Source organism: Naegleria gruberi (assembly GCF_000004985.1).
Source record: "Naegleria gruberi genomic scaffold NAEGRscaffold_9, whole genome shotgun sequence".
In the NCBI taxonomy this organism is placed as follows: domain Eukaryota; phylum Heterolobosea; class Eutetramitea; order Acrasida; family Naegleriidae; genus Naegleria; species Naegleria gruberi.
In genome coordinates, this window is record NW_003163318.1 from 141,863 (window position 1) to 169,656 (window position 27,794).

Here is a 27,794-nt window from a genome sequence, read left to right on the forward strand (position 1 = left end):
TCACCATTTTCACCCATATCAATTTGATTGGTATTCAATAAATCTTTGTATTCGATTCCATCATGGATTGCGCCAAAATTGATTTGATGATGAAACCTTAATCAAAAAAAAATGCTCAAACATCATACCAGGCGATTTATTCTCTCTCGTTGCTCAACGACGGAGAAGATGAATTTGTTATTTAAAATTAGCAATAGTAGTAGTGGATCTTTGTCATCTTGCTGTTCCGTATCATCTGATGTGATGAAAAAGTTTAATCATGATGGAAAGTTGTCGGAAAGAACAAGTGGAATGATGAATTTTAGTACAATGCTGTCGAGTCAATTGGCCAAATCGATTGAACAACAATATCAAAAAAAGACTCCTATTGAACATGTTTTGGAAAGACCGGATACCTATGTAGGAAGTACGGAGAGGATGAAAAAGAAGTTATTCTGCTTGGATTCTGTTAATAATATCAAATTGAAGGAAGTTGATTTTATACCTGCATTGTATAGAATTATTGATGAAATTTTGGTCAATGCTGTGGATAACCATCATAGAAAAGGAACACATACTAATGAACTGAGAGTCACAATTGATGAAGCAAAAAATTGGATTCACATCCGAAATAATGGCAAGTCAGTTCCAGTGGAAATGCACAAGATTGAGAAAATTTACGTCCCTGAATTGGTATTTGGTAACTTGTTGACTGGTTCTAATTTTGATGACAATGAAGTTAAATTCACAGGAGGTAGAAATGGATACGGAGCAAAATTAGCAAATATTTTCAGTACAGATTTTACTATTGAAATTATGGATCACAAAGGTACACACTATATTCAAAATTGGAAGAAGAATATGAGTCAAATTTCAACACCTACCATTGTGGAAAACAAACAAAAAACAGAACCATACATTCAAGTTTCATTCCATCCTGATTTTAAGAAATTCCAAAGTACTGGACTAAACAAGGAATTGAACATGATCGATTTACTCAAGAGAAGAATTTATGATCTTTCAGCTTGTAATCCAAAGTTGAATGTTTATCTGAATGACAAGAAAGTTGAAGTTGATAATTTCAAAGAATATGTGAAATTATTCTATCAAAATAACAGCTCTGGAGAGCATCCAGAAAAGATGTTTGTTCACAAGCATATTTGTGATGGATGGGAAATTGCCATAGGAGCATCAGTTGGAGAGGAATTTAATCAAATTAGTTTTGTAAATAGTATTGCCACAGTTCAAGGAGGATCTCATGTGAATTTTGTTCTCAACCAACTTTCCACAAAAATCAGCGAATATATTGCCAAGACTTATACAGACCTCCAATTAACAATCTCCCCATATATGGTTAGAAATCATATCACTCTATTTATTAATTCTCTTATTGAAAATCCTACTTTTGACAGTCAAACTAAGGAAACCCTGACAACCAAGTCTATTTCATTTGCCCAAAAAGTGGTCATTTCCAATGATTTAATCAACAGTATTGCTAATCATACCCCAATAATTGACAATATTATTGCCTTTGCAAATTATAAGCAATCATCAGCTAGTTCTAAAAAGTTCAAGAAGAGAGAATCAAAATTATTGATTCCAAAATTGGATGATGCCAACTTGGCCGGAACTAATAGATCTATGGAATGTGTCTTGATTCTTACAGAAGGTGATTCTGCCAAAGCATTGGCTATTTCTGGTCTCTCTGTTGTTGGAAGAGATAGATTTGGAGTCTTTCCACTCAAAGGTAAATTATTGAATGTGAGAGAAGCATCTGCTGACCAAATTAGAGATAATCAGGAAATTCAAAACCTCAAAAAGATTCTTGGTCTCGATGACGTTTCCAAAACTGATTCTTTCGAAGAATTGACCAAAAGATTGAGATATGGTAAAGTCATGCTAATGTGTGATCAAGATCACGATGGTTCCCACATTAAGGGTTTGCTACTCAATATGATTCACTTCTTTTATCCTGAATTGTTGAGAAATAATTTTGTGGATGAATTCATTACACCAATCATTAAGGTATCAAAAGGATCTGATGTTAAAAGCTTCTTCTCCATTCCTGAATTCCAAAATTGGTGGACCAAAGTGCCAGAAAATGAAAAGAATAGATGGAATCAAAAGTATTACAAGGGTCTGGGTACCAATTCTTCAAAGGAAGCCAAAGATTACTTCTCCAATCTGAAACGACACGTCATTGCACTGCAATATGATGACGATAGTGAACCTAATATTGAATTGGCCTTCTCCAAAGATTTGGCAAATGCCAGAAAGTCATGGGTAGCTTCTCTTAAGGATGGAACTTTCCTCGATACAACAAATGGCAAGGTGACCATAACTGACTTTATTAATAATGAACTTATTCTCTTCTCGAATCAAAACAATATCAGATCTATTCCATCTATTGTGGATGGACTCAAACCAAGTCAACGTAAGATTCTCTTTGCTTGTCTCAAGAGAGATCTCAAAGATGAAATCAAGGTAGCTCAATTGGCTGGTTATGTCAGCGAGCACAGTGCCTATCATCATGGTGAACAATCTCTGTACGGAACCATTACAAGCATGGCCCAAGACTTTGTTGGAGCCAATAATATTCCATTACTGTATCCAAGTGGTCAGTTTGGTACTCGTCTACAAGGCGGTGATGATGCTGCCAGTGCCAGATATATCTATACTAGATTGAACAAGCTTACACGATTGATTTTCCTCAAGGAAGATGATCAAATTTTGGACTATCAAGAAGAGGATGGTATGATTATTGAACCAAAGTTTTATCTTCCAATTATTCCAATGTTGCTTGTCAATGGAGCAGAAGGTATGGGAACTGGTTGGTCTACATCTATTCCATCTTTTAATCCAATTGATTTGATTGATTCTTTGAATATTCTTCTTGATAGTAATGCAGAAAATATTGGAAATGTGAAATTACCATCACTTGATATGTGGGCCAGAGGATTCAAGGGTAAAATTGAAATGAATGATTCTGGAAAGTTTATCTCCAAAGGTATTTTCAAAATGAAATCTAGAGGTGATTCAATTGAATTTGACATTTCAGAACTTCCAATTGGTGAATGGACAGAAAATTATAAATCACACCTCCAATCGTTGGTAAAGAAGGGTTTAATCAAATCCAAGATTACTGAAAGAAATACTGAAAATAGTGTAGGATTTACAATTGCAATCAATGATCCTGATGAATTCTCTGAATCACAATTGAAAAAGTTGAAATTAGAGAAATCCTTCTCTCTTTCCAATATGACTGTATTCTCTGAAAATTTCGATATTATTCAATTCAGCAATGTGAATGATATTATCAAACAATTCTACTTGGTCCGATTGTCCTACTATCATCAAAGAAAGAGCCACTTGATGAAACAATTGGAAAAACAAATTAGAATATTATCCAACAAGGTTAAATTCTTGAATTTTATCACTTCCAATGAATCCAATTTGAATACTTTCATCAAGACAAAGAAGGAAAATATTCCTAGCTTCCTCACCAATGTAGTTGGCATTGTGGTTGATCCAACAACAATAGAACAATCCTTCAATTACCTCACCGATATGAACATTCTCAGCTTGACTCACGAACACAAGGATAGAATTAACAAACAATTAGAGTCTGCCCAACAAGAATTGCAACAAGTCAGCTCCGATGATCCAAAGCTAATGTGGAAGAGAGATTTGAAGAGGTTGAGAGATGAACTGACCAAGAGTGAAAACTGGGTCGTTTAAATTTTGTTAATAAATTAAATTACTTTAAATCCAATTGTAATAATATTAACTGAGAAGAAGAATCAACAGTTGATGTGAAAGACAAAAGATTTGTTTCATCTTAATGATTCCATTTTTTTAATTAACTTTCTTCATCAATTCGAATATCACATGTAAGCCAATACTAATATTAATTAATTTTCGAAATTTAATGGTTTTATTTTGAAACTAGGTTGTGTACTAGATTTAGATTTACAAATTTGTACAAAATTTGGTATTTTAGGGGGTTGTGTGGAAGTGTGTTAAATAATTTAGGTTAGTTGTTGGGATTTGGAGGAGTATGTAGATCAAGCCATTTACTTCTTGGTCTTCTTCTTCTTTGATTCGGTTTCTTCCTTATCTTCCTTTTCCTTTTCTTCTTCTTCCTTATCTTCCTTTTCTTCACCTTCCTTTTCATCAGCCTTTCTCTTCTTACCACCCTTCTTCTTCTTATGTCTTTGACCTGGCTTCAATGGTTTAGTAGTAGTTTCATCACCAGCCAAGAACTTGAGAATTCTCTTACACATAATCTTCTTGCTACCAGTCTTCTTCAAACCATTTTGCTTGGCAAATTCGACGAGTTCTTCAGCATAGAATTGATACAAATCTTCAAAAGTGATACCTTCCTTGATCTTGGTAATATCATTCTTTTCTCTTTCTTCCTTTTCTGGAGTATTAGCTTCAAGGTAATGTGGATATGATTGACCGATAATTCTATTAACACAAGCCTTCTTGGTACCAGACTTTGAGATCTTCAAAGCATCACAGACATCATTGATGAATTCCTTAGCCATAGCAGTGAAACCGAGCTTCAAACCAGTGATCAAGAGTTCTTCCATAACAGCATCAGCCTTTTCTTCCTTTGATGAATCTTCTTCCATACCCAAAGCAGCTAAGAATTTAGTCAACAATTCAAGAGAACATTCTTGGAAGTATTTAGCCTTATCCTTTTGCTTGGAAAAGTGAGACTTGAATGACTTGGCCAACTTTTGCTTAGATTCAGATTCAACCTTCTTGTCCATTTCTTCCAAAGCCATCTTCAAAGCGTCCTTTTCCAATTCCTTGATGAAGGTGGATTCACCCTTCTTTTGAGCATGTTCGAGAATGGCTTCAACAGCGACCTTCTTGTTGGTCTTCTTTCCCTTGATGTCGTTACCATCCATATATTCCTTGAGGAGATTGAGTGGAATTTCTTCGAGGAGAGTTTCAATTTCTTTTGGTTCAGAGTCAGACATTTTTGATTGTTGATTTTGTGTTTTTTTTTGTTGTGATTTTAAAAAAGTTCTGAAGAGTTTTATATCAAAAAGCGGAACAAGGAGCTTGCTGTACTTTGCAAGCGTAACCGAATAAATAACGGTATTTCATGATAAATTTGTACTTTCCCAGCCGTTACGCTTCATTTTATCCAGAGTGCAGAGGAAGAAGCAAAGAGAACCAATCAATGCATTGTTAAATTGGCGGGCAAAATATTTGTAACGGTTTTGAGAAAGTCAACTTGAGTGCAGCTAAGCGGATTGGTAGAAATTTTTTATGGACTTTACAATAAAGATGTAATTTTTCAGAATAGGTAAAGAGACAGAACCAAGTAATAGGATCATCATCAAGATGTTTGTTAGTATGGCAAATGTTGTTTTTCTTGATCAACGTTTGTTTGTTGCTGTGGAGAATTTTATCAAAGTTTAATCATCACGAATTTTATTGTGCAATATTTGTTTATTTATTTCTTCTGTGATGACTTTTATACAACAGCCACTAAACACTCATCATTACATACCTCTATACTATCTATTTATTGATCGCTTGTGATGATTGGTATTCTATTCATCCAACTATAAATTCCATCTTTAAAATGTAGGTGATGATGAAGCCTTTCCGCTGCCAGCAAAAGCAGAGAAAGAAACCGTAGATTATTCTGGAGCGGAATTGATGATTAGAAGGAAAAAGAAAGTTATGGATTCATCGCATATGATTATTAGCTGCATTCGCAATGATATATTGTTGGTTGTATGATGTGTTTTGAAAAGGAATCAATTCATGTTAATTCTGTAGATATTTATTGCATATTACGAAATTCTTATTTGACTAATCAGATAGAAGGCAATGTATTTGATTTATATTAATGACAAACTCTTGGCTGAAAACTTGATAAGTTTCTACAGTCAAATGTCTTTACGTTTGTGTTCATCATAAAAATCGAGCTCTTTAACAAGGTATCACCAGCATCAGTAAAGTCATTGTAGGAAAGATCCAATGTCTTTAGAGCTGGGAAGGACAATTTGGCAAATGCTTTGATTCCAACATCTCCAATTAAATTTAAGCCAATCTCGAGAACTTCTAATCTAAAAAGATTTGAGCCTGTTTCATCATTTTCACTGGCGAGTCCTAATAACCCAGTGTCACAAATTGCTGGCTTATTGGCATGTAAATTCAATCTTCTTAAATTTTGCAAATATTCTGATTGACCCAAAGCACAGGCACCTTCTGGTCCAATGACATTGTTTTGCAAGCCAAGAGAGGTCAAGTTTTTGATGAATGGATTATTGGCAAGAGTTTTGGCTCCAGCTTGATCAATTCCACATGAACCAAGTTTGAGAGATTTGATATGTTTCAATATTTCACTTCCAACTAGGGCATTTCCTGCAGTGGAACCAATTTCATTTGAAGAAATATCCAATTTGGTCAAATTCTTTACATATTCAGTATTAACTAGAGCTAGAGCACCTTCCTCTCCAATATAATTATATTCTACATTCAAAAGTTGTAAATCAGCCATATTTGGTGAATTTGCAATAGCAATCAATCCTTCATTTCCAATTCTTCCAGAGAATATTTCCAATTTTTTCAATTTGAATGCATTAACAATAGCTTTGGCTCCTTCGGCACCTATCTCACAATAACCCAGGTTAAGTTCTGTTAGATTTTTCATATTTGGACTGGAGCAAATGGATAATACACCTTCACTTGAGAAATTATTTGCATATACATCCAAAACTTTCAATTGTTTCAAATTCTCTGATTGGGCAATTAACATGAGTCCTTTATCTTTGATGCTATTTCCTCTTGCTTTCAAAACCTCTAAACTTGGTAAAGAGGATGAAATAATTGACATGCTCTTATCATCTAGCTGATTGTAATTAATATTGAGCTCTTTCAATTTTGCAGAATATAATCCAGTAGTAATTCCACTAATATCACCTCCTTTCAATTGTGAATTATTAATGGTAATGGACTGTATAAAGCAATATTTCAACATGCCATTCGAAGTTTTGGATTTTAAATCTTTGGTAGAGGAAGCCCAAATTTGTGTCTTCAAACCACAAAACTGCAAAATAATAACTCGCCACTGCCGACACACTTTTGAATAACTTTTGATAAAGTCTTGAAACTCAGCTTCGGAATTGATGAAGGAAAATATATGGAGACAAATATCGTTGGAAAATTTGTCATTCGTTGATACGGCCAAGTCTGATAAATCGGTGTGAGCGAGTTCTCTAGTTTGTTGTGATCCCATTTTTTTGAGGTTCTTTGTTATTGGCTTCAGATGATTGACATTTTGTAATCTTATACCAAGTTCGAAAAAAAGAACAAAATTCATCAGGACTTATTGAGCAAGACAACAAAAACAAAACACATCCTTGCCAAACAGCTGAATACTGATATGGTTAAATATTTAAGATAAATGTAAGGGACCATGGTCTAGTGGTATGATTCTCGCTTTGGGTGCGAGAGGCCGTGGGTTCGATTCCCACTGGTCCCCTTTCCTTTTAGTTGTTTTCCTCAAATTGTTTTTAAAGTGTTAAACATATGTATGAATTGGTATTATTTTAATCTTTATTTAATTTGAACGACTACCTCAAAAACAAGACGCCATTTCATATGAAGCATGTTTGCTCCAATTACTCGTAACATCATAGATATTCATTGCTGCTACCAATTCGTCTTCATACAGAAATCCTGAACAAGAGAAGCATGCTCGTGGTGATTATCGTGATGCAGAGAATAACAATGAATGGTTGTTTTGTCTCAATCTTTTTTGGTTTTTTTGAAATGAGTGGACATTTTAGGTCAGTGTTATCTTAATTGATTATCTTTATGGAACCTTGATAGAATTGAACCAAAATTTCACCATAGAAACTATACATTCTATGAACAATAAGTATATGAGAATGATCATCATATCAAAACGATTAAGGGAGAAAGAGACAAAATTTGCAGAAGGTGGGATTTGAACCCACGAAGCTTGCGCAGTAGAACTTGAGTCTACCCCCTTTGACCACTCGGGAACCCCTGCTTCACATTTAGAATAACAACTGGTTTTTCACATTGAAATAGACTAAAAACTCATTTATCTTATTTTTTCTAATTAGAAAGGTTTTCAGTGCCTTCAACTGGAAACATGCTTCGCTGTAGGTTTCCTCGTTCATAGATGATTGCTGCATTCCTTACCAGCCATGGTTTGTGAATGGGGGATTTGTGAACATGCAGATTGGTACCTTAAACTTTTTATTAATTAATAGAAAAATCACGCCTTTTAGGCAAAATGAAAGATTCCAACCTTTTATAATCACTATTAACATTCTGTAGATTGTGTAGAGAGCATGATAATTCAACATTTAGTTATCTTCATGCACTGTATTGGAGTATTAAAGAATAACTTACTGAACCAACAATCAATAGATTCGTTACTCACTGCTCATACATAAAGACTGTAGCAAGATTGTCACCATATTCCTAGCAGGCTTCCTGTCCATTAAAACTAAAAGAATATCAACAACTACTGTTTTCAAAATGATATTGGTTCAGATTATCGTTTCCTTATTCAATATTAAGTTTTTCTTAAAATTGCTACTTCCAAATCATGCTACATGCCTCTTTTCGATTAAGCCAGTACTATTTCTTATTAAGCCACTCAACCAAATGCAACCTTTTAACCATTTGGTTTATCAATCATGATTTATTTGTTATTAAAATGCTTATTTTCTTAGTGATGTCAATTATTTCATTTCACTTATGTATTTAACTCCTTCATCACCACTTTGACTGTAACCAATATCAAGTGATGTTAATTGCTTCATTTTGCTAATGTATTTGTATCCTTCACCACTAATTTCATTGGCAGAAATATCAAGTGATGTTAATTGTTTCATTTCACTTATGTATTTGGCTCCTTTATCACCAATTTGATTATTAGCAATATCGAGTGATGTTAATTGTTTCATTTCACTTATGAATTTAACTCCTTCATCACCACTTTGATTGCTACCAATATTAAGTGATGTTAACTGTTTCATTTCACTTATGTATTTAGCTCCTTCACCACTAATTTCATTGGCAGAAATATCAAGTGATGTTAATTGTTTCATTTCACTTATGTATTTGGCTCCTTCATCACCAATTTGGATTATCACCAATATCGAGTGAGGTTAATTGTTTCATTTCACTTATGTATTTAACTCCTTTATCACCAATTTCATTGTAACCAATATTAAGCGATATCAATTGTTTCATTTCACTTATATATTTGGCTTCTTCATCACTAATTCGATTTACACCAATATTAAGTGATGTTAATTGTTTCATTTCACTTAGGTATTTGACACCTTCATTGCTAATTTCATTGTCATAAATATTGAGTGATGTTAATTGTTTCATTTCACTTATGTATTTGGCTCCTTTATCACCAATTTCATTTTCAGAAATGTTAAGTGATAGTAATTGTTTCATTTCACTTATATATTTAACTCCTTCTACACAAATTTGATTATTAGTAATATTGAGTGATGTTAATTGTTTCATTTCACTTATAAATTTGGTCTGGTTGGTTTTTACTAAAGAGGCAAGCAACCAACGATAAACTTTAACCTTAACAATACTATTCAGGAATTGACTTTTCATGAATAATTCAACTCGTTTCTCTGTAAATTTTTTTTTAAATTGAATACCAAGTTTTGAGCGTTCCTTGATCACATTAAAGAATTGTTTTGAAATTAAAGAACAATTATTTAAAATAAACCACGAATCATCAAGCATGGAAATTATTTCAAAACAAACATCATCTGAAAATATTTCTTGTTGAAGTTTCACACTTTTTGATTTCTCTTCCATAATATTGTTAATGAATATTTCCTCCGAATTAATGAATTGATGATTTTCTAAATCTTGTCGATTTCGTTTTCTCATTTTTTTATAAATATCATAAATTTATGTGCAGAGTAATGTTGAGCTGATGTTATGATTATTTTCTTATTCAACATTCAGTTATTAAGGAAAGAAATGGCTACGGCCATATCACGATGAATGCACCTCATCCCGTCCGATTTGAGAAGTTAAGCATCGTAGAGCCACATCAGTACTGAGGTTGGAGACAACTTGGGAACCTGTGGTGCTGTAGTCTTTTTATCTTTATGGAGAGAATATTAGTTTGTAATTTTCAGAATAACATGATGGTGTTAATATTTCCTTTATTTTTAAATATTAAGGAAATGCCCATGAAAATACCATGATTCATGGACAAGGATTTGATCTTGTGCTCTGGTCAACGGATTTGAAGCATGACTGAAATTAGAAAAGACTTTAAGGGTAACCTGTTCATGCTTAATAATAAAAAACGAAATCAATTAATGGACATGAATGGGAAACCTGGCATTCTCAAAAGATGCTCTTTCTATGAATGATATTGAATCCACTCTCTTCATATTCCTCTAAGGTTATACGCATCGATGGGAAGGTTGATAATTGGGAGAAAATACTACCACCAAGCCACGCAGTGTACTTTCTATCTGGTGGTGCTATTATTCGAATGTTCATTGAAGAATGAGATAATTCCCTCAATTCATTATCCAATCGTTCTACTATTCCATTGAACAATGTCGATCCTCCTGAAAGAATAATATTCGAATACAATTCCTTTCTAATATCTAAATCCGACTTTCTAATAGAAGTGAAAATATTTTCATGAATTCCACCAACTTCCATTCCAATAAGATTTGGTTGAAATAATATCTCACTAGTTTTGTATCTTTCACTTCCAAGTGCAATTATATTTCCATCCGGTAATTCATATGAAATTTCTGATATTGTTTCTTCCAAAAAATTACTAGCAACACAACCAGCGAAGCCTGGACCGAGGGGAAACCCTTGACCCGGGACGAGCCAGCTGTTTTTCAATATTGATTACCCGCATTAAGCGGGAAACCCTCGCAAGAGGAACCCCATACCTCAGAGACCCAAACGATTCATTCGTTTAGGCTCGAATCGAGTTCATAATGGCAAACGGATGGATAGCCAGTAGGTGGTGCAAACCAACGAACGCTTAATTAAATATATAATCCCATATCTTTTCCATGTGATCAAAGTCAGTAATCAAACCACGATCAATTGGATATTTGAAAACATTCACACCTCTCCTTCCCAATGCAATATCTCCAACGAATGTGTCAATGGAGCCCATTCCAACCATGATGGTGGATACTTTTTGTCATCCAGTAACTGTGGGAAAGACCACACATGGAGCATCATCAATAAAACCAGCTTTCATGAGAGAGGAACCATTATCAATGATGAGAGGTGGATGTTCAGACATTTTTTTTTTGTAAACTTAGTGTTATATGGTTGGTTCATGCAACAACATGGTGAGTTAAGGGCGAACAAATACTGACAACAAAACCTAATTAAAACCTTGAAGCTGACTGATGTAAAAGGAAACGCCCACCGTGGGGGTCGAACCCACGACCACAAGGTTAAGAGCCTTGCGCTCTACCGACTGAGCTAGACGGGCTACATTGCTTAATAAATCGTTTCCTTAATAACGATTTCTATGGTAAAATTCAAGTTTACTATTGATTAATTTCAATGTTCTGCGATTCTACAATAATCAGATTTTGATACATCAACTGCAATTCCTATTTTGTTGAATTCCTCTTCAATTTGTTGAATCACGATATCCCTATTCGGATTATTTTCAAGTTGAATATTATTATATCTCAAATCAACAAATTCTAACAATGTGAATTCTTTTCTCTGTAATTGGATTTGCTCTGCAATAAATAGTGCATCATTTTCTGTTGTTGAACCTGATAATGATAAATCCAATACGCGAACTCTTTTTGCAATATTTGATTTCATAATAAGTGGTAAGAGTTGCGGAATATTATAAGTATTTCTCAGACCAAAATATTCTAATGTTGGATACTTTCCATTCTCTGATTCTGAAAGCAGTTCTGTTAAATTTTTTTCTGTAATATCATTTGTAATGTGACAGGTCGATCATTTTACTTCTTATTTGACAGGGTGACCCTAACCATAATTCTAAATGTTTCAATTGTGGGAATGAGCAGTTAAGAATTGATTGTAACATGGAATTTTCCATTGCTCCTGTTCTTATAATTAATACTTTCAAGTTGTTCAATTTAACTGGCTCTTGAAAATCACAATATCCAGCTAGATAGAGAAATTTAAGATTTTTGAAATATTTTAGTATTGAGATAGAAGTATAACAGGAATTTCGTACATAATCATTGGTTGACTTGGTATTTTCTACATAAAATTTTTTCAAACTTGAAAGAAGAAGAATAAACTAACCTCGTATGGAAATAATATTATCCAACTCAATTGGTTCGTAAGCTTCCTGTTGTTCTATTATATAATTATTAAACGATTCATGAAAGTAATTAGAACTTGGATAGCTCAACGATAATTCTTCAAAAGTTTTCAATTTTTCAATAATGTCCTGTGTTTCCTTGACCAATTCAACTGCTGGTCTCATTTTCCCATCTCCTAGTTGTGCACTTTTCAATTCATTTTTAAAGAATTTTAATATATCCAATCTGTCTTTGATAATCTTTTTGATAATATTCAACAGTACTTGTTTTTCATTCTTAATACTAGTGCTGCGTTGATTCATTTTCTTAATTGATTCTTGCCACTTTTTTCTAATGCATTCCAATTTTTCATCTGTCATTCTCCCAGATTGCAAAAGCATTCTCACAATTACTGGATAACTCATTATTTGCTGAACTGAAAGATACACAATTAAATAGTACTGGTAGTTGCACTGATGATAATGCAATTCTCTTATTAATAAATAAATCGTTATACATATTAATAAAAAGAAATCTATTATTTGCAATCTTTCCATAATATTCCTTATTCAATAATAAACAACTTGTAATTGTTTTGTAATCCAAATACTGAAAAACAATATAACAAATAATATCGGAGGAGAGATTTTTAAATGAAATGTTTGTAGGAGAGAGGAGAGCAAAATCGGGACAATTCTCGCTCCAATCATCACCACGATCAAACGTATCATTGTGCTGATGATGGTGATTAAACATTTTTTTTGATTTTTGTAAAATTTGCTGAATTGGATTTCATAGCCTTAGAAACTCAAGTGTTGGTCATGTGAGCATCTAAGGTTTCAATTGGTTTTTAGAACTTGGAATTGGGCTGATATTTCACATTTTGAGGTAATGAATGGCTACGGCCATATCACGATGAATGCACCTCATCCCGTCCGATTTGAGAAGTTAAGCATCGTCGAGCCACATCAGTACTGAGGTTGGAGACAACTTGGGAACCTGTGGTGCTGTAGTCTTTTTATCTTTATCTTTTGTTGACCGATTTCCATCTCAGCACTTTCAATATTTCCTTCCTCAATCCTTTGTAATGCTTGGGTTTTGTGGGTTTGAGCTTTCAAAGTCAATTTTGTAATCGCACTTAAAGTTCACAAATGTTTTGAATGTTGAAGTTTGACAACACACAAAGCCAAGTACTAAAAAATGCATATACTTTCCCTCTCGTTGGATATTTGGCAATTTTGTATTTTTGAATATTGGCTTGGTCCCATTAGTGAAGTGAAATTAGATTCGAATGAAAATATTCTAAAATTTAAACATTTTTTTTATCCAAAAATAGTGAATGGTTTGGATTTGGAAACAATTAGAGCAGTTCATAAATTGTGTCATGTTACTAGTAAAAAATCTAGTCACTTATTCATGATTGAAATGCACGATTTTTGGAAAAAAGTTTCAAATGTATTAGAAATGGTCGTTTATTGGAAACGATATCAAACTTTTGAGGGATTTTCCTTAGCAGTTGGAGACATTACTGTTGATGAGTCAGTTGCCCAAGTTAAAATGCAAAAGCTCATTGAGGCAACTGAAATGAATTCCAACAGAGAATATAACCAAATTATTGACCCTTCCATGTGTGAAAAAAATTCCTACTACTTTGGTGTGGACTTGGATCTCATACCGAATGATTTTACTGACGGAGAAGTGAACACGTTATTTGAGGAAAGAGTTCAGAAATTAATGGTATCTGAATCTAAATTTGAAAAGATAAGAGCCATCACTCAATTGGAACCATACGACTTGTTTTTACATAAGGCATTGATCTTGGCGCTTGATATGGTTTCTTACTTTGATAGTGAGAGACACATGAGTTACAGTACTTATAATTGCTATGACACATTTGAAAAGTGTTGTCTCATTTCGAAAGGTTTATTTACGAGAAACATGTCGGATCGTTCTCTTGGTCTATTAATTGACTTGGAGAATGAAAGGGAGGAAACTGTGAATCTCTTTGAAAAATTAGAGCCGATTTATGTGGCCATTTCAATTCATATCACTCCAGATCATTATCAACACTTTACAGCACCCAAACATGCTCAATTTTTATGTCTTGCTTTTGCACACTTTTTGAATGAAACACCATGTCCCTATGAAAATTTCCTTGAAGGTCAGGAATTTCCAAATGTTCGTGATTTAACCATCAAGATGCCACCAATTGAAAATAACTATTATTTCAAAATTGACACCAAGCAAGTGGAGAAGAACATTCTTTCCTCAATAACGAGGAAGAGATTTCCAAAGTTATTAAGAATTTCAATACAAGGATGTTCCAGAATAGATAATCTTTTAGAATTGGAAATATTTTCAGAGTTGATGTATGTGGAAATTATTCCACAGAAAATGGGAGACGATTACAATTATATTCTCAATTGGTCTGAAAGAAGAGTTCACAATTTTATTAATCATCAATTTATTGAGAAGGATTCTTCATTGATTCACCAATTGGTTGTCCATGCAAATATTGTTAGGAATAGTGCTGATGCCAATTATGACAGCATTAAGGAATTTTATGACATGAGTAGAGGAAAATTTGTGCCGTGCATTTCACGTTCCTCAATTAATGAATATTATGATAGATGTTATGAATAAACATTTTGTAAACTTGGTTATTGAGCTTGAATTCTTGCTGATTTCAATCGTCAAAGGACTTTGCTTATAAAGTAGATATAAAGTATTATGATGTATTTACAATTTTTGATGTTGTTGAACATGATAGAAAGTATCATGCTTTTCCTTATTGGTAGCATCAGGAGTGTGTAAAAATTCGACTAATCTTTTAGATTTAGCTTGTACCTTATAAGCTCTCTTCACCATTTCTGGTTCAAAGATTTTCAATAGAGATGCAAAGTTCAAATCTCCATTGCTTAATAATTGTTCCTCCATTAATTCGACCAATAATTGCACATCATTGAGGGCATTGTTCATTCCTTGTCCTTTGAAAGGTGCCATAGCGTGCATGGCATCACCTAAAATGGTAGTATTAGAGAATTTGGTATGTGGTAGTGTTTGCAGCTTGGTTGATTCGTGAAGAAGACCTCCTCTCATCAATTCTACAGGTGTTTGTGATAAAAAGTATGGAATTGGGTGATCCCAATGTGAAATCTTTTCCTTGGCATATTCCAATAAATTTGACTTTTCAATCAAGATATTTGTCTTGAAATGTTCCATTTCAGTGGAATCTTTTTCAAGAGGAAAGGTTAGTAGCCACATGGATTCATCCTTTGTGAATGGTTTTACAAATAATCTAGAGTGTCCATCCAATACTTGAAAAACAGTGTCCAATGTCATTTTCCTAAGCACTTCATCTCCAGTCACATTGGCAATGCCATTAATCATGGCAACTCCAGTATAGGTAGCACATCCAAATCCCTCTCCACTTCCAAATGCATTAGTTTCTTGTCCATCAGTGTCAAGTTTCATTTCTCTATTCCAACATTAAATTATCAATGTAATGACGATCAATTAAATTCTGCTAAAATCTCTTACCTTCTCACAGCAGACATTAATCCATCACATCCAAGAAGAATATCAAAATCCCTCTCCTCTCCATCCTCAAATTCAACAGTTACAATTCCATCATGTTCTCTAAAATGTTTCAAATCCTTATTCCAATATATTTTACCATCATGTTCCAAATATTCATCCAGGAATATCCTTCTCAATTCTTGTCTTGGTAGAGGAGTATTCATTCTCCTGGTATTCTTCTTCTTAACTCCGGACATGTATTTCAATTCACCTCCCTTAATCATTGAAAAAGTGAAATTTGCACTAATGATACACTGAGCCTTCTCTCTCACCTTCTTTTCCAATCCAAGTTTCCTCAACGACTCAAATCCATTCTCTTGAATGGTGAGAGCATATCCCTGAGCCCTCGAATCAAACGAAACATCCCTCTCAAAGATTGCATGTTCAATATGAAAATCCTTCAATTTTGCATTCAATTGATTAAAAGAAACTCCTCTTTTGTATTTCCAATCAAATTCAATGGATTTAATTTAAATAATAATATTAAATATTTAACATTAAAATTCATTCCGATAAATAAATTAAATATTCGTAATGATGATGATCGTTAAATGATGATGAAGAAAAATTGAAGATATTTACAGTGCTAAACCAGCAATTCCCGATCCAATAATTGCAATACGAATAATCTTTTTATTCGTCAAATTGTTCATGAAGTCTGAGGAAACATCAACAGCTGATGATGATGGTTGTGGGTTCGGCAACATTTTTTTACAATTTGAAATTGCACAAATTTCAACATCAAATTGTAAAGTAATTGTAAATGGAATAATATATTATTTACATTAGGAGACAGTTTTCATCCTTTCCAAGTTTCTCAATCTTCATTCTCTTGTAATAAATCTTTAAAACTTCAGTAAAAATTTGATTAATGTTAGTTCCATCTTTGGAACTACATTCGATATATCCAGAAATTAAGGGATACTTGCTGAGAAAGGATGAAATTTCCTCAGAACTCACAGCATAGGTCCTATCGACATTCCTCAAATTTTCATACCTATTACTATTCAATTGCTGTTGCTGTTCCTGTATTCTTGGACTCACCAAAGTTTCAGTTAAGATTCGAGGTTTGTTATCAAAAGTTCTTGTTGGATGTGGAGGTCTCAAAAGTGATCCAGAATTTGGACTATTTGAAGAGGAATTGGTTTGTAAACTTCCAGTACTTGAGCTACGTTGACGAGTGTGAGATTTCTTGGTTTCGTTTTTAAGTTGTTGAATGAGGGAAGTTTCGTCTTGATCAACTAATGAACTTTCAGAATTTGAAGTGGAAATTGATACTTGTGGTGAGCTTGGTGTTTGATTTTTGGGTATCGGATAAGGCAACTTGATACCTCCTTTGAAAACAGTCGAATATTCCTTTTCACTTTCTTCTTGTTTAATTCGTTTCTGAACTAAACTGCTATTACTAGAAATTCCTTGAGAAAGAGGTAAAAATTCAATCTTTGGATTTTCACTTGGAGTTGAAATGACAGAATTTTGTTTGACACTTATTTTTCTCTTGACATCTCTTTGAATACTTTTCAAATCATTTCCACTGACTGATTTTGAATTTTCACATTCGAAACTATCTGATTTTGTTCCTACCAGGAAAACTACCTTCTCATTTAATGGTAATCCTTTAATGGAATTTAATTGTCGAATATATTTTACCAAATCGAGGAAACTTTGACGATCATCGAGTGCAAAACACAACAAGTAAATATCCGCAACCTTTTCGAATTGTGAATTAACATGTTCAAAATCATCCAATCCAATCGTATCATAGAATAATAATTTAATACTGTATCCATCATATTTATCTAATAATATTCGAAACCTTTCTAATATCACAAAATTACTTACACACCACATAACTTCCTGTATATTGCCTGGGTACATATTCTTCATTAAATTCACTCGTTCTGAATTTAATAATTAAACTCGTCTTGCCAACAGTTGAGTTTCCGACAAGACAAACAGAAACCGTTGGTGCATTCGAAAGCGAAAGATTGGACGAAGGGGTGAAACTCATATTTTTTTATAAATTGGAAAATAAACAATATCGAAATGCTCTGATATCCAATCGTCTTAACAGTTGATTTACTTTGGCCCACTTTAGAATAAAAATGGAAATATTTGCCTCCTCCGAGACGAAATTGTCTTTTTGCTTTACAGTAAAAATTATCAATTTTTGTAAATTATTGTAGAAATCAGTAAGAATGCATTTTATCCGAAAGATTCACAATCTTATTTGTGTACTTGATGAGTTTAGATTCAATTCGAACAGTTTTTTGCATTCCAATAGAAGATGTTACTAGGAGGATGAGGAAAAGAGGAAGAACCTGAATATTAGTAATCAATTAGTCTTCACAAAGTAATTTAATTCTTTGCCACGTATGGAGCCTTATCTTTGAGTGTGTCATTAATATACAATTCAATAACGTCCTTTCCTCTCTCACCCTCAAACTGAACATTCTTTAAGAGAGAGGTCTTTTGAGATTTGGAGATTACATAAGAGTTGTCATTTTCCTTTTCAATGTTGGGAGTGACATCTAATAGTCCAGTGGATGATTTGCTATTTTTCACTTGAAGTTTGAGTGATTTGATAGCTTTTCGTGCCTGGGAATCACATTCGATTTGGATTATTCGCTTAGCATCCACACAACCATCCTTATGGAGTTTAAATGAATATTTGTGATCTGTTTGTTGTGGAGTTAGTTTCTTATTAATTACAGTTGGAGTTGGAGTGGTTGTGATAAAGTTCGTGATCTTAATTGGCTCTGTTTCATTATTGGGCAAGCTCTTTTCCTTAGTGCTTGGAGTTTTTCTTGGTTTGGATTTGGTGTCACTCATTGACATGGCATCCACAGTTTTAGGGCAGCTACTGCTGGATAAATAACGTGTTTCTCCATTAATCTCATAGACCTTGCTTTTCTTTGAGTTTGAGATGGACATTCTGGAGAGACTTTCTTCTAAATCATCGGTCATAAATAATTTAGATTCGTTAGAAGAAATTTTTGGAAGTGGGGTGTTACTTTCCAACGACGATTTGTCAAGTTTGAATTTGGTGAAATATCTCTTTCCATTCAACAACTTCAGTTCTTTCAGACATATTTCTTGTATTTCCCTTGTAGAAGGTCTACAATGGGGTTTTTTGTCCATCATTCTATTCAGAAGATCGGTGAGAGAATCTCTAGGCTTGAACTTGATAAATCCAGGAATTAATTCCCCAAGACACATTGTACTCACTGTTTTTCCAAGAGAAAAGATGTCAGTCTCATCGCTTGCAACTTCTCCTGATTCCAATAATTCTGGAGGAACATATCCATCGGTACCTGCAGCTCCAGAACTGCAAGAATCCATATTTCTGGACAATCCAAAATCTGACAAGACCACCTTGATATTCTCATATTCATCAATTTCCTCAATTAGTACATTATCCAATTTAATATCTCTGTGAACAATATTGTTGTGGTGTAAATGTTCCAATCCATTTGCTAATTGCCAAATAACTTTCCAAATTTGAGTGAGTGTGAACTCCCTATTCCTCAATGTGCCATGTTTCATGAATGGATATACCAACAACACTAAACCTCCTCCAGGATACATAAAAGCTTCTTTCAATTCCAACAGATGAGGATGACAAAACCTTTTCAGGGCCTCCTTCCAACCACTATTGTTTTTATCGTCAACAATCTTGAGAACCCTATCTTGACTAATTCTATACACAAATCCAAAACCACCTTTTCCAATTTTTCTAAAATTACCAACTGGCATTTGAAGAGTTGGAATTCCCATTCTACGTATTACTGTATGAATACACCAAGCATGAAGATAATGAAAATCCTTCAAAGGTACATGAATAACACCTTCCATGGCAACTCCATCAAGAATAGTTGGCTCAATATACTTGAACATGTCAGTTGGAAAAATAGGATATTGGCTTCCTTCTTTCAATTCATCAAACTTCACAATACATTGGCACGACATGTTATAATATTGATCATGATGATGAAGTGATATCTGTGTCGAGGCATGTGGTGATGCAAATAAATAAACCGGTTGTGATCCTTGTGTAGGAAGCATTCCATAACCTGAATTTGGTAATACTGGTGATGAAGAAAATCCCGTAGGACTATTCAAACCTAAAGAAAAAGTATTATTATTATGCGACAATAAATTATCAACAAAAAATTGATTTAAAGTCATGGGTTGTTGCTGTTGTGGTTGCAATTGTTGCTGGTTATTATTACTAATGAAAAAGGGAATGCCTTGCTGACGATTTGCCATTTTTTTTTTGGTGTTTGGAAATGCAAATTCCGATCCCGCCAAAAATTCTAGGAATTCAACCGCCTCTTGTGCATGTAAGGAAATGGGATATTTATTACTATTCCTTCTTCTTTCTTCTGACGTATTTTTTTATGAATCTTCCCATGTAGTCTAAGTGTTCAATGTAAATGTCACCCATTTTGTTGTTTTCAATTGAATTGTTGGTGAGCTTGACGAGAAGATCATCTTGTGAGAAACCACGAGCTGGATAATTGGCAAATAAGATGCCAAATTCTGAGGCATTGGAAATGGAACAGGAAACTATCTTTTTCACTCTTCCTTCATTTTGAACTCGAATATTGTCAGATATATTTTGATTAAAATTGCAATGACTGATGAGAGTTGACAGAGATCGATCACATATACATAATCCACTCAGTCCACATCCTAATATATCAACCTCTTTGAGTTTGTGGAGGGAAGATTCACCACTCACTCTAATACCATCGAGTTTACAACTAACAATACGAGATCTAGTGACTGTACACTGAGATCTGTCCATTAACCATATTCCCATATCTCTACATTGTGAAATTATGGATTCCATCATGATGAGAATACTCTTATTCATCAAAATTATTCCAGATCCATATTCTGAAGAAGATATTGTTACTCCTTTCAAAGTCAACCCACCATTATCTAATTCCAAACAACTCACAACAGGTTTTTCCTCCTCTGATGCATACTTGTAGGTATGTGTTCGCACCCTGAATGTAATATTTGAAATGACACCTCCATTAGCTTTGTAAACTAAACAACTTTCATTTTCGTCTGCATTCTCAATGACAATATTATTGGTTGAACCCATTATTTTGGTCTTTATCCTCTCCTCCTCAATTTTCTTCTTCATCTCAGATCCAACTGCAACTGCATTTGTATTTTTCACACGACGAGATGATGCTGTCTTTCTCAATTCAGATTCACTCATTCTTGTAACATCATTGGCATTGGTCATTGCGTTACTGTCCATAGATGCTGTCTTTCTCAAATCCTTTTGAGCATTGACAGAAACTGCCTCCTCTTCTCCATCATGACCCTCCTCATTGTACTGTTTTGAAAGAATTTGCTTCATGGCTTCGGTTTTTTGTTTAATTTCCAACTCTGACATGTATCCAACAAGTTGAATTGGTTTTTCAATCCACAAATTTTCTCTATAAATTCCAGGATAAATCAAAATCTTTTCTCCTCCTCTTGCAGCATCAATGGCCGTTTGAATGCTTCCAAATATTTGACAATTTCTGTGTTGTTTTTCCAAAGGTGTTGGATCTTGAGCAGATTTTACTACCAGATGATATCCAGATTGTTCAATCAGTGCAATTAACTAAATATATTTAACAACATTATTTTAAATATTATTCAATATTAAATGGAGATGAATTAACACATACCCATTCATTGGCATCTTGTTCCGAATTGGCTGCCAAATAATAAGTTCTCGTCTTGGTAACAATTTTTAAAGTGTGTCTCATTGAATTTGTCACTTCATTCGGATCACATCTCAAAATTGGACAACCCAAAATATTGATGGCTCCTGTGTAGTGTTTATCATCAATTGTTTTATAATACAACAGATTGGTTTTCAGTAGGATGAATATACGTGATTTCCAGTTTTTTACTTTTTCTCCGAGTTTGTTGAGTGAGCCAACTTTTAGTCCTTGTTTGAGAGCAAGTTGTGCTGGGAGACGAAAGTTACTGGCCGAGCGTGATGACATTTTTTTGATGTGACTTTTGATTTTTATTGGTTTGATAGTGTTGCACAAGATGATGAATGTCCACAATTGTTCTTATTAAATCCTACTGCCGTTGTTTGTGTTCTATTGTTATTGAAATGATTTTTCACACGCAATTCGGCTTTGTAACTTTTGCAATCTTGTAAGAAATTAATGGCAACTGTTGTGGCCACCATTGAAACGTCATTGCTGGTGGCCAACAATGAGGTGATCCATTGTGATAATATCCTCCCCAATTCTGAGCTGGCCACACTGGAACTGTTGCCACACTAGGAATTGGTTCCAAATAAATGATTATTGGTTCCTTTTCCTCCCTTGAGGTGTCATATTCGTCAAATTCCTCTTCCTCATCTTCTTCTGGATTGTAGCTACTCATAGAATCAATACTGCATAAATCATCATCACATGATTCCTCTCCGAAGTGCATCACTTCTTGATTGTCCTCTTCTTCTTCACTGCTTTGATAATCATAAATATCACATGAACTCTTAATAGACATTTTGTTTGTATATTTGAATTGTCTCGAGACCATCCTTGCCATCAATTAATTTAATAGATTTTGAAACATCCATCACCACAAGGAAATTACCAAGTTCCTTCATCGGATCACTTAATAAAATTAAGATCCCATTTTTTTGATGTGATGATGATTGGATAGGTGAACCTTACTAGAGAACATCATCATCTGATTAATTCATCATCAGACAGAACAACCTCAGGAAGAGAATAACATCATCAATAAGTAAACGTGAAGCTAAAAACGTGAATTGTTTTTTTGTAAAAAAAGCAATAAATCACGGTTGTTCTTGTTTTGGAAAATCACGAATGAGTTTACAATAAAAAGACAAGAACGCAAAAATTCAAACAAATAACAATAAGTAAAAAAAGGAACAACACAAATGATTGTCAGCAATTGCTCATTTCTAGGCGAACAACAAGATTTCACAACATCGATATATGAATACACAGAAAATGATTTCTTCAATTTGGACAACTTTGAATTTCCTTCTTTTGCAGCAGTTTCCAATAATGCAAATTCGAATCTTTCTAATAAATCAACTCAAGAAGAGTTAGATCCGCAAGAGCTATTTAATGATGACATTTGGAATGAGGAAGCGTTGCAATACGAAACTCAATTTATTATGCAACCTTTCTTTCCTCTTAAATACGAAAATTATTATGGATACAATATCTGTATTAATAATGCTGAAGAATTGGATTTGATTAATTCCCAAAGATTTTTTCCTAATTTCAGAATTAATTGTTCGAGCAATATTTCAGATAAAACAAGAAGAAAACTAATTAAAAAAACCGATAGAATGAGAGATGAATTGAGACGAAACAAAGTTATTTCTCTTAAAGATATAGAATCACAAATTGTAAATATTAAATATGGTGCATCCAGCAAGAAAGAAGAAACCTCTAAATCCAATAAGAGAGGACGTCCAGGAAAATCCAATAAATAATTAACTATTTATTGGTGTTTAACATGACATTGAGATGCTATTAGAAGGTATTAAAAAGTTTACCTCATGAAAATTACTTCTTTAAAGTATAGAGTTCTAATGTAAAGCAGGCTAATTATTTCAAGAACAATCAAGTTTACAAATTGTAGAAAATTGGAATAATTTCAAACTTGGGCCTTTATTTAACTTTTGTAGATGATTGTTCTTCCATTCTATTAAGAAAAATTAGAAAGAAATGGAATGGTAAAAAGAAAAAGTACTCTTCCATGCAAAGTAATAAAGATAAAAAGAATCCACAGACAGAGATTGGCTCAAAAGGCCAAAGGATCTTTGAGCTTTAAAATATAATCAGCCTTTCTACCTTTTAGACATTGTTTTACTTGTTTAACATGAGAACAAAAATAAAACAATGTTTCAAATGTCAATTCAAAAAATAGTTGGACAGAGGAGATCTCAGACTTGGCCTTTTACATGTTTTTAAGGTTGTAACCTATTAATTAAGTGAGCGATATCAGTGTCCATGTATGACCCCTTTGCCGACTAGAACCAAATCATTCCAATAATTTGCAACATAAACTAATCTCAAATCCTCAGAAATATATAATCTCTACAGATGATTTGTTGAGTTTTTTAATACTGCAACTCTTGATGTCTTGCAAATAGATATTCGAAATGACAACAAGAGACAACTAGCTGAATAAATCCATAATTATCTTTGAATAAGTTTTTGGTCTGAATAAACCTATATTTGTATATGCTGAATCCGCATCCAAGATTATGACATTACTTGACAATGAGGAGATGATTCCAATAATCACTTTCGTATATCTAAAATACCACTGGCAACTATCATAAAAAAATCAACCAACCAACACCATCCCCATCCAACTAACTTTCCTCTAAAACACCCTCATTCCATTCACTTTTTCAACCCAATAATAATAATTCATCCTCTCTAACATACTCCACTTTTTAACTTTCTGAAAATAACAATGTTTTTATCCCGCTCTCCTTATTCTCCCTCAATTCATCGCTTGCAAAAAAAAATGTCTTTCGGAATGAACGCTTCACACCGCCGCAAATTGGGAGACGACAATGATGATGATCACACTTATTACGGCAGGGTTGAACAACAACAAATAACAACACCACCAAAGAATAAGGCAGTCTCTGGATTTGAGTTCTCAGAGTTTAGACAGCAGAGATTGCAGAGCTTGGCTGGTTTGGATGTTGAATCGTCTCCATCATCAAATGATGAATTTGCCAATAAGGCAAGAGAGAGAGTATCTTTTAGTATTCCGAGAATGGATTTTTCAATGATGGGAGGTGACTATCAATCTTCATCATTTGGTTCACCTCCACTTTCATCGGAGAGGACAGATTCTGTCAGATCAAATTTTGGTAAAGTATTTGATGAAGATATGTTGCAATTATTGAATCCAATTGCTTCTCGGGTTCATTCCTTTGAAAATAGAAGCAGTAGGAGGAGAAGTATTAGTAATAGTTCGAAAAACAGTCCTGAGGTTATTTCAGGCATTGTAGATTGTCAAAAACTTGTACAGAATGAGACTGGGTTATCATCTTTCCTTTGGAAACAAAGTAAGGAATATTTGTATGTTTTGATACCAATGGGAGGAGATAAGGGTTTCTATAAACAGGATGAAAATATTGAACTTGATGTTCAAATCAAATCAAAGAGAATTTATGCAGCCTTCAATGAGAAGGGTTCGGATATTCCACACGAAAAGCTTGTCGATTCAGAGTTGAGCATTGAGGTTCAAGTTGATGAATCAGGTTGGTGTATTAGAAATTCTCATTTACTGTTAGAGTTGAAAAAAAGAGATTCATCTGATGATGTTCAATTCCCTTTGCAATCGAGATTAAGAGTTAGAGAACTAGAGGAGGAAGCTGAAAATTCTTGTAAATATGTAGTAATGCCATCAGATGCTCCACTCCACAAGGAAATGTATCAGAGTTGGTTCAGTTGTATTGAGGATGATATTGCCAATTATTACTCCAAGTTCGAAGCTATGAAGAAAGATATGGGCATTGGAGAGATTTCAGATGAAGACATGGATGATGCTGAAGAATTGCACGATGAAGCCCTGGAACATCCAGACTTGGATGAAGCATTCAAAATTTATAAGGAAGCTGCTGATTTGGGTCACTCTCAATCAAGATTTGCCTTTGCCAATTTGTGTTTGATAGAGGAAGACAATCCATTCAAAATCAAAAGATCAGAAGCCATGGCTCTCAAATATCTAGAGATGGCATCTCTTCAAAATGGGTATGGAAAGGCAAGTTTCAAAGCTGCAATGATGTATTCAAAAGGAACTGGAGTTGAAAAGAGTTACGAAATGGCCAAGATGTATTTCATGGCTGCTACTATCCAAGAAGGTGAGCCAAAAGCAATGTTACAATTGGGAGCACTCTATGAAGAAATAGCCAACCAGAAATCAGATGAATCAATCAAGCAAGAAAAGTTACAAAAGGCTATGGCTTGGTATAGGTTGGCCATCAACAGAGGTTTCTCAAATGCTTGCTACAGTGCCTCTCTTCTCATGCATAAAAAGAAGGATAAGAGTAAGAACTTTGAGTCATCAATGGCTTTTTTCAACTTGGGAAGAGCCTTTTCTTCGAAACTTGATGATAATGCCTACTTGACGACAAAGGAAAAGTTAGAACCAATTGAAGATTCTGATGAATTAATTATTCCTCATTGGTCTCCAAGAAAGAGTACTGTCAAGCCAAGAAGTTCTATAAACTCTGCCAGAAACTCAATAAGTAGTGGTAGAAGAAGGACTATCGACCCTGTAGATACAATTGGTTTCAAACCATTAGAAAAGTTTAGTCTCCCAAATGAAACTCAGCTCTTGAAGAAACAAATTGAAAAGCTCCAATCTGAAAAGTTTGCACTCGAAGAAACTGTTGAAAGATTAAAACTTGAACATGATAGACAAGTGCTCAACATGACCACAGATATTAACAACCTGAAATCAGAGTTGCAAAAGTACAAGTTTGAAGAAAAATCTAGAATTGAAGAAATGTCAAATGTTACCAAACTGAGAGAAACATTGACACAATTCCAAGAACAAGAATTAAGACTTGCCATTCACCATGCCCTCTTGAGTTTGAAATTAAGAGCAAACACCAACTTGGAATTGCCACCATTGGTTGAAAAGGCTGTAGATGAAAAGATTCCTATGGACAAGTTAGGTAGTTGGTTTCAAAGTCAGTGCGAAAATTATGAAGGAGGTTGATCGTTCTCCTACTATAATATTCACTTCTCTATCTAAATTATCAATATTTACGGGAGCTGTGATGATGAAGGAAGTTGTAAATGAAACCAATCGAATATTCTTTGACTCGAAAAAACAATGAAAATTTCTCTAAGTAAACCCAAACAAAAGATTTAATAATTATTAGTTCTCTTCTTTTGTTGATTGGAATTTGATTGAAAATTTTTCTTTCCACTATTGTTACCATTAGGGGTATTTTGAGGAACTGAGCCATGTCTTGGTTTTGAGAAAGACCCTTCATCATAAGAATTTTTAGGCGAATACTCCTTATTGGTATTAGTAGGGATTTGCTTTGGTGGTGAACCAAAGTTGGCCCCTTTTCCATTACTAGATTTTGGTGAGCCTTGGTAATCAGATGACACACCAGAATTATTCTTCTTTGAATAGTAAGGATTGAATCCAGTGCTAGAGGCACTATCGTCATCCAAATCACTTGGAAAGAATGGATTCCAATTATCATCTGAACTTTCTCCTTCGATGTCTGTAGATCTTCCCTTTCTACTATGTTTTCCTCCATTTGGTGAGTTTTTGTATCCCTTGTTTGATTTTGTGTTATTGTTGCTCGTATTGACATGAATGTTACCATTACCAGTGTTTCCGTTATTGTTGTTATTTTGGTGGTAAGGATTATTCTTATTTGGATGTCCTCCAGAAGAATTGTTTCTTACACCTCCATTATTGGAATTCCACGATGATGGAGTACCATTATTATTGTGATATTTAGCATTGGAGAATGAGCGAGGTCTTTCTCTGGAGAAGGTAATGTTTGGAGGATTTGCATTGTTATTTCCATCCTCCAATGTCATTTCACCCATAGCAAAACTCAAATTATCAACATTATTACTATTAGTGTGGTGGTGATGATGATGATGATGATATGGATTCTTTCCTGAGAGTGTGCTGCTTCTACCTCTTGATCCACTTGGAGTTCCAGCAGCTGATGGAGTTGTTCCAAGAAGAGAAGAACTGTATGCTCCAGGAGAGGCTCCCAAATTACTTCCACTCGGTGATGCTTGATACATGCCATTATAAAATTGAGGTGGATAATTGTGAACACCTGGACTAACTCCAAATGTCATGTTGGCATTTGATCCAAAA

General features: G+C 34.1%; 13 protein-coding genes and 3 non-coding genes across 16 annotated transcripts; 5 read left to right on the forward strand and 11 right to left on the reverse strand.

Annotated features, from left to right (window-relative positions):
- Positions 1-309: 309 nt before the first annotated feature.
- On the forward strand, positions 310-3,717 carry NAEGRDRAFT_31388 (DNA topoisomerase II; the record flags this gene model as incomplete). Its single annotated transcript, XM_002680364.1, has 1 exon — positions 310-3,717. The coding sequence occupies one exon, from the start codon at positions 310-312 to the stop codon at positions 3,715-3,717; it is 3,408 nt and encodes a 1,135-aa protein (XP_002680410.1).
- Positions 3,718-3,898: 181 nt separating this feature from the next.
- Positions 3,899-4,990, reverse strand: NAEGRDRAFT_78669 (sap DNA-binding domain-containing protein). Its single transcript, XM_002680512.1, has one exon. It carries the CDS (start codon positions 4,968-4,970, stop codon positions 4,053-4,055), a length of 918 nt encoding a protein of 305 aa, XP_002680558.1. The 5' UTR covers positions 4,971-4,990; the 3' UTR covers positions 3,899-4,052.
- A 778-nt stretch (positions 4,991-5,768) lies between these two features.
- On the reverse strand, positions 5,769-7,246 carry NAEGRDRAFT_78670 (uncharacterized protein; the record flags this gene model as incomplete). Its single annotated transcript, XM_002680513.1, has 1 exon — positions 5,769-7,246. One exon carries the CDS (start codon positions 7,244-7,246, stop codon positions 5,852-5,854), a length of 1,395 nt encoding a protein of 464 aa, XP_002680559.1. The 3' UTR covers positions 5,769-5,851.
- Positions 7,247-7,420: 174 nt separating this feature from the next.
- Positions 7,421-7,492, forward strand: NAEGRDRAFT_t136. Its single transcript has one exon. It is a non-coding gene; the product is annotated as a tRNA-Pro (tRNA).
- A 453-nt stretch (positions 7,493-7,945) lies between these two features.
- On the reverse strand, positions 7,946-8,026 carry NAEGRDRAFT_t158. The gene has a single exon. It is a non-coding gene; the product is annotated as a tRNA-Leu (tRNA).
- A 1,097-nt stretch (positions 8,027-9,123) lies between these two features.
- NAEGRDRAFT_64117 (uncharacterized protein) lies at positions 9,124-9,915 on the reverse strand (the record flags this gene model as incomplete). Its single annotated transcript, XM_002680514.1, has 1 exon — positions 9,124-9,915. One exon carries the CDS (start codon positions 9,913-9,915, stop codon positions 9,124-9,126), a length of 792 nt encoding a protein of 263 aa, XP_002680560.1.
- A 468-nt stretch (positions 9,916-10,383) lies between these two features.
- On the reverse strand, positions 10,384-10,821 carry NAEGRDRAFT_31372 (uncharacterized protein; the record flags this gene model as incomplete). Its single annotated transcript, XM_002680515.1, has 1 exon — positions 10,384-10,821. A coding segment is annotated over one exon (438 nt), but the record flags the coding sequence as incomplete, so codon positions are not given.
- Positions 10,822-11,439: 618 nt separating this feature from the next.
- NAEGRDRAFT_t157 lies at positions 11,440-11,512 on the reverse strand. The gene has a single exon. It is a non-coding gene; the product is annotated as a tRNA-Lys (tRNA).
- Positions 11,513-12,310: 798 nt separating this feature from the next.
- On the reverse strand, positions 12,311-12,739 carry NAEGRDRAFT_64118 (uncharacterized protein; the record flags this gene model as incomplete). Its single annotated transcript, XM_002680516.1, has 1 exon — positions 12,311-12,739. One exon carries the CDS (start codon positions 12,737-12,739, stop codon positions 12,311-12,313), a length of 429 nt encoding a protein of 142 aa, XP_002680562.1.
- Positions 12,740-13,739: 1,000 nt separating this feature from the next.
- Positions 13,740-14,957, forward strand: NAEGRDRAFT_64119 (uncharacterized protein; the record flags this gene model as incomplete). Its single annotated transcript, XM_002680365.1, has 1 exon — positions 13,740-14,957. The coding sequence occupies one exon, from the start codon at positions 13,740-13,742 to the stop codon at positions 14,955-14,957; it is 1,218 nt and encodes a 405-aa protein (XP_002680411.1).
- Positions 14,958-16,673: 1,716 nt separating this feature from the next.
- Positions 16,674-17,904, reverse strand: NAEGRDRAFT_31422 (small GTPase; the record flags this gene model as incomplete). The annotated part of the gene is made up of 3 exons (XM_002680517.1): positions 16,674-16,817; positions 17,379-17,692; positions 17,736-17,904. The coding sequence occupies 3 exons, from the start codon at positions 17,902-17,904 to the stop codon at positions 16,674-16,676; spliced, it is 627 nt and encodes a 208-aa protein (XP_002680563.1).
- Positions 17,905-18,238: 334 nt separating this feature from the next.
- Positions 18,239-20,168, reverse strand: NAEGRDRAFT_57204 (serine/threonine protein kinase). Its single transcript, XM_002680518.1, has one exon. It carries the CDS (start codon positions 20,160-20,162, stop codon positions 18,252-18,254), a length of 1,911 nt encoding a protein of 636 aa, XP_002680564.1. The 5' UTR covers positions 20,163-20,168; the 3' UTR covers positions 18,239-18,251.
- Positions 20,169-20,238: 70 nt separating this feature from the next.
- Positions 20,239-21,871, reverse strand: NAEGRDRAFT_78672 (uncharacterized protein). Its single transcript, XM_002680519.1, has 2 exons — positions 21,590-21,871; positions 20,239-21,522 (listed from the first exon to the last, which is right to left on the reverse strand). Exons 1-2 carry the CDS (start codon positions 21,668-21,670, stop codon positions 20,260-20,262), a joined length of 1,344 nt encoding a protein of 447 aa, XP_002680565.1. The 5' UTR covers positions 21,671-21,871; the 3' UTR covers positions 20,239-20,259.
- A 166-nt stretch (positions 21,872-22,037) lies between these two features.
- Positions 22,038-22,430, reverse strand: NAEGRDRAFT_64123 (uncharacterized protein; the record flags this gene model as incomplete). The annotated part of the gene is made up of 1 exon (XM_002680520.1): positions 22,038-22,430. One exon carries the CDS (start codon positions 22,428-22,430, stop codon positions 22,038-22,040), a length of 393 nt encoding a protein of 130 aa, XP_002680566.1.
- Positions 22,431-22,830: 400 nt separating this feature from the next.
- Positions 22,831-23,397, forward strand: NAEGRDRAFT_64124 (uncharacterized protein; the record flags this gene model as incomplete). Its single annotated transcript, XM_002680366.1, has 1 exon — positions 22,831-23,397. The coding sequence occupies one exon, from the start codon at positions 22,831-22,833 to the stop codon at positions 23,395-23,397; it is 567 nt and encodes a 188-aa protein (XP_002680412.1).
- Positions 23,398-24,455: 1,058 nt separating this feature from the next.
- NAEGRDRAFT_57206 (uncharacterized protein) lies at positions 24,456-26,811 on the forward strand (the record flags this gene model as incomplete). Its single annotated transcript, XM_002680367.1, has 1 exon — positions 24,456-26,811. One exon carries the CDS (start codon positions 24,456-24,458, stop codon positions 26,655-26,657), a length of 2,202 nt encoding a protein of 733 aa, XP_002680413.1. The 3' UTR covers positions 26,658-26,811.
- Positions 26,812-27,794: the final 983 nt, after the last annotated feature.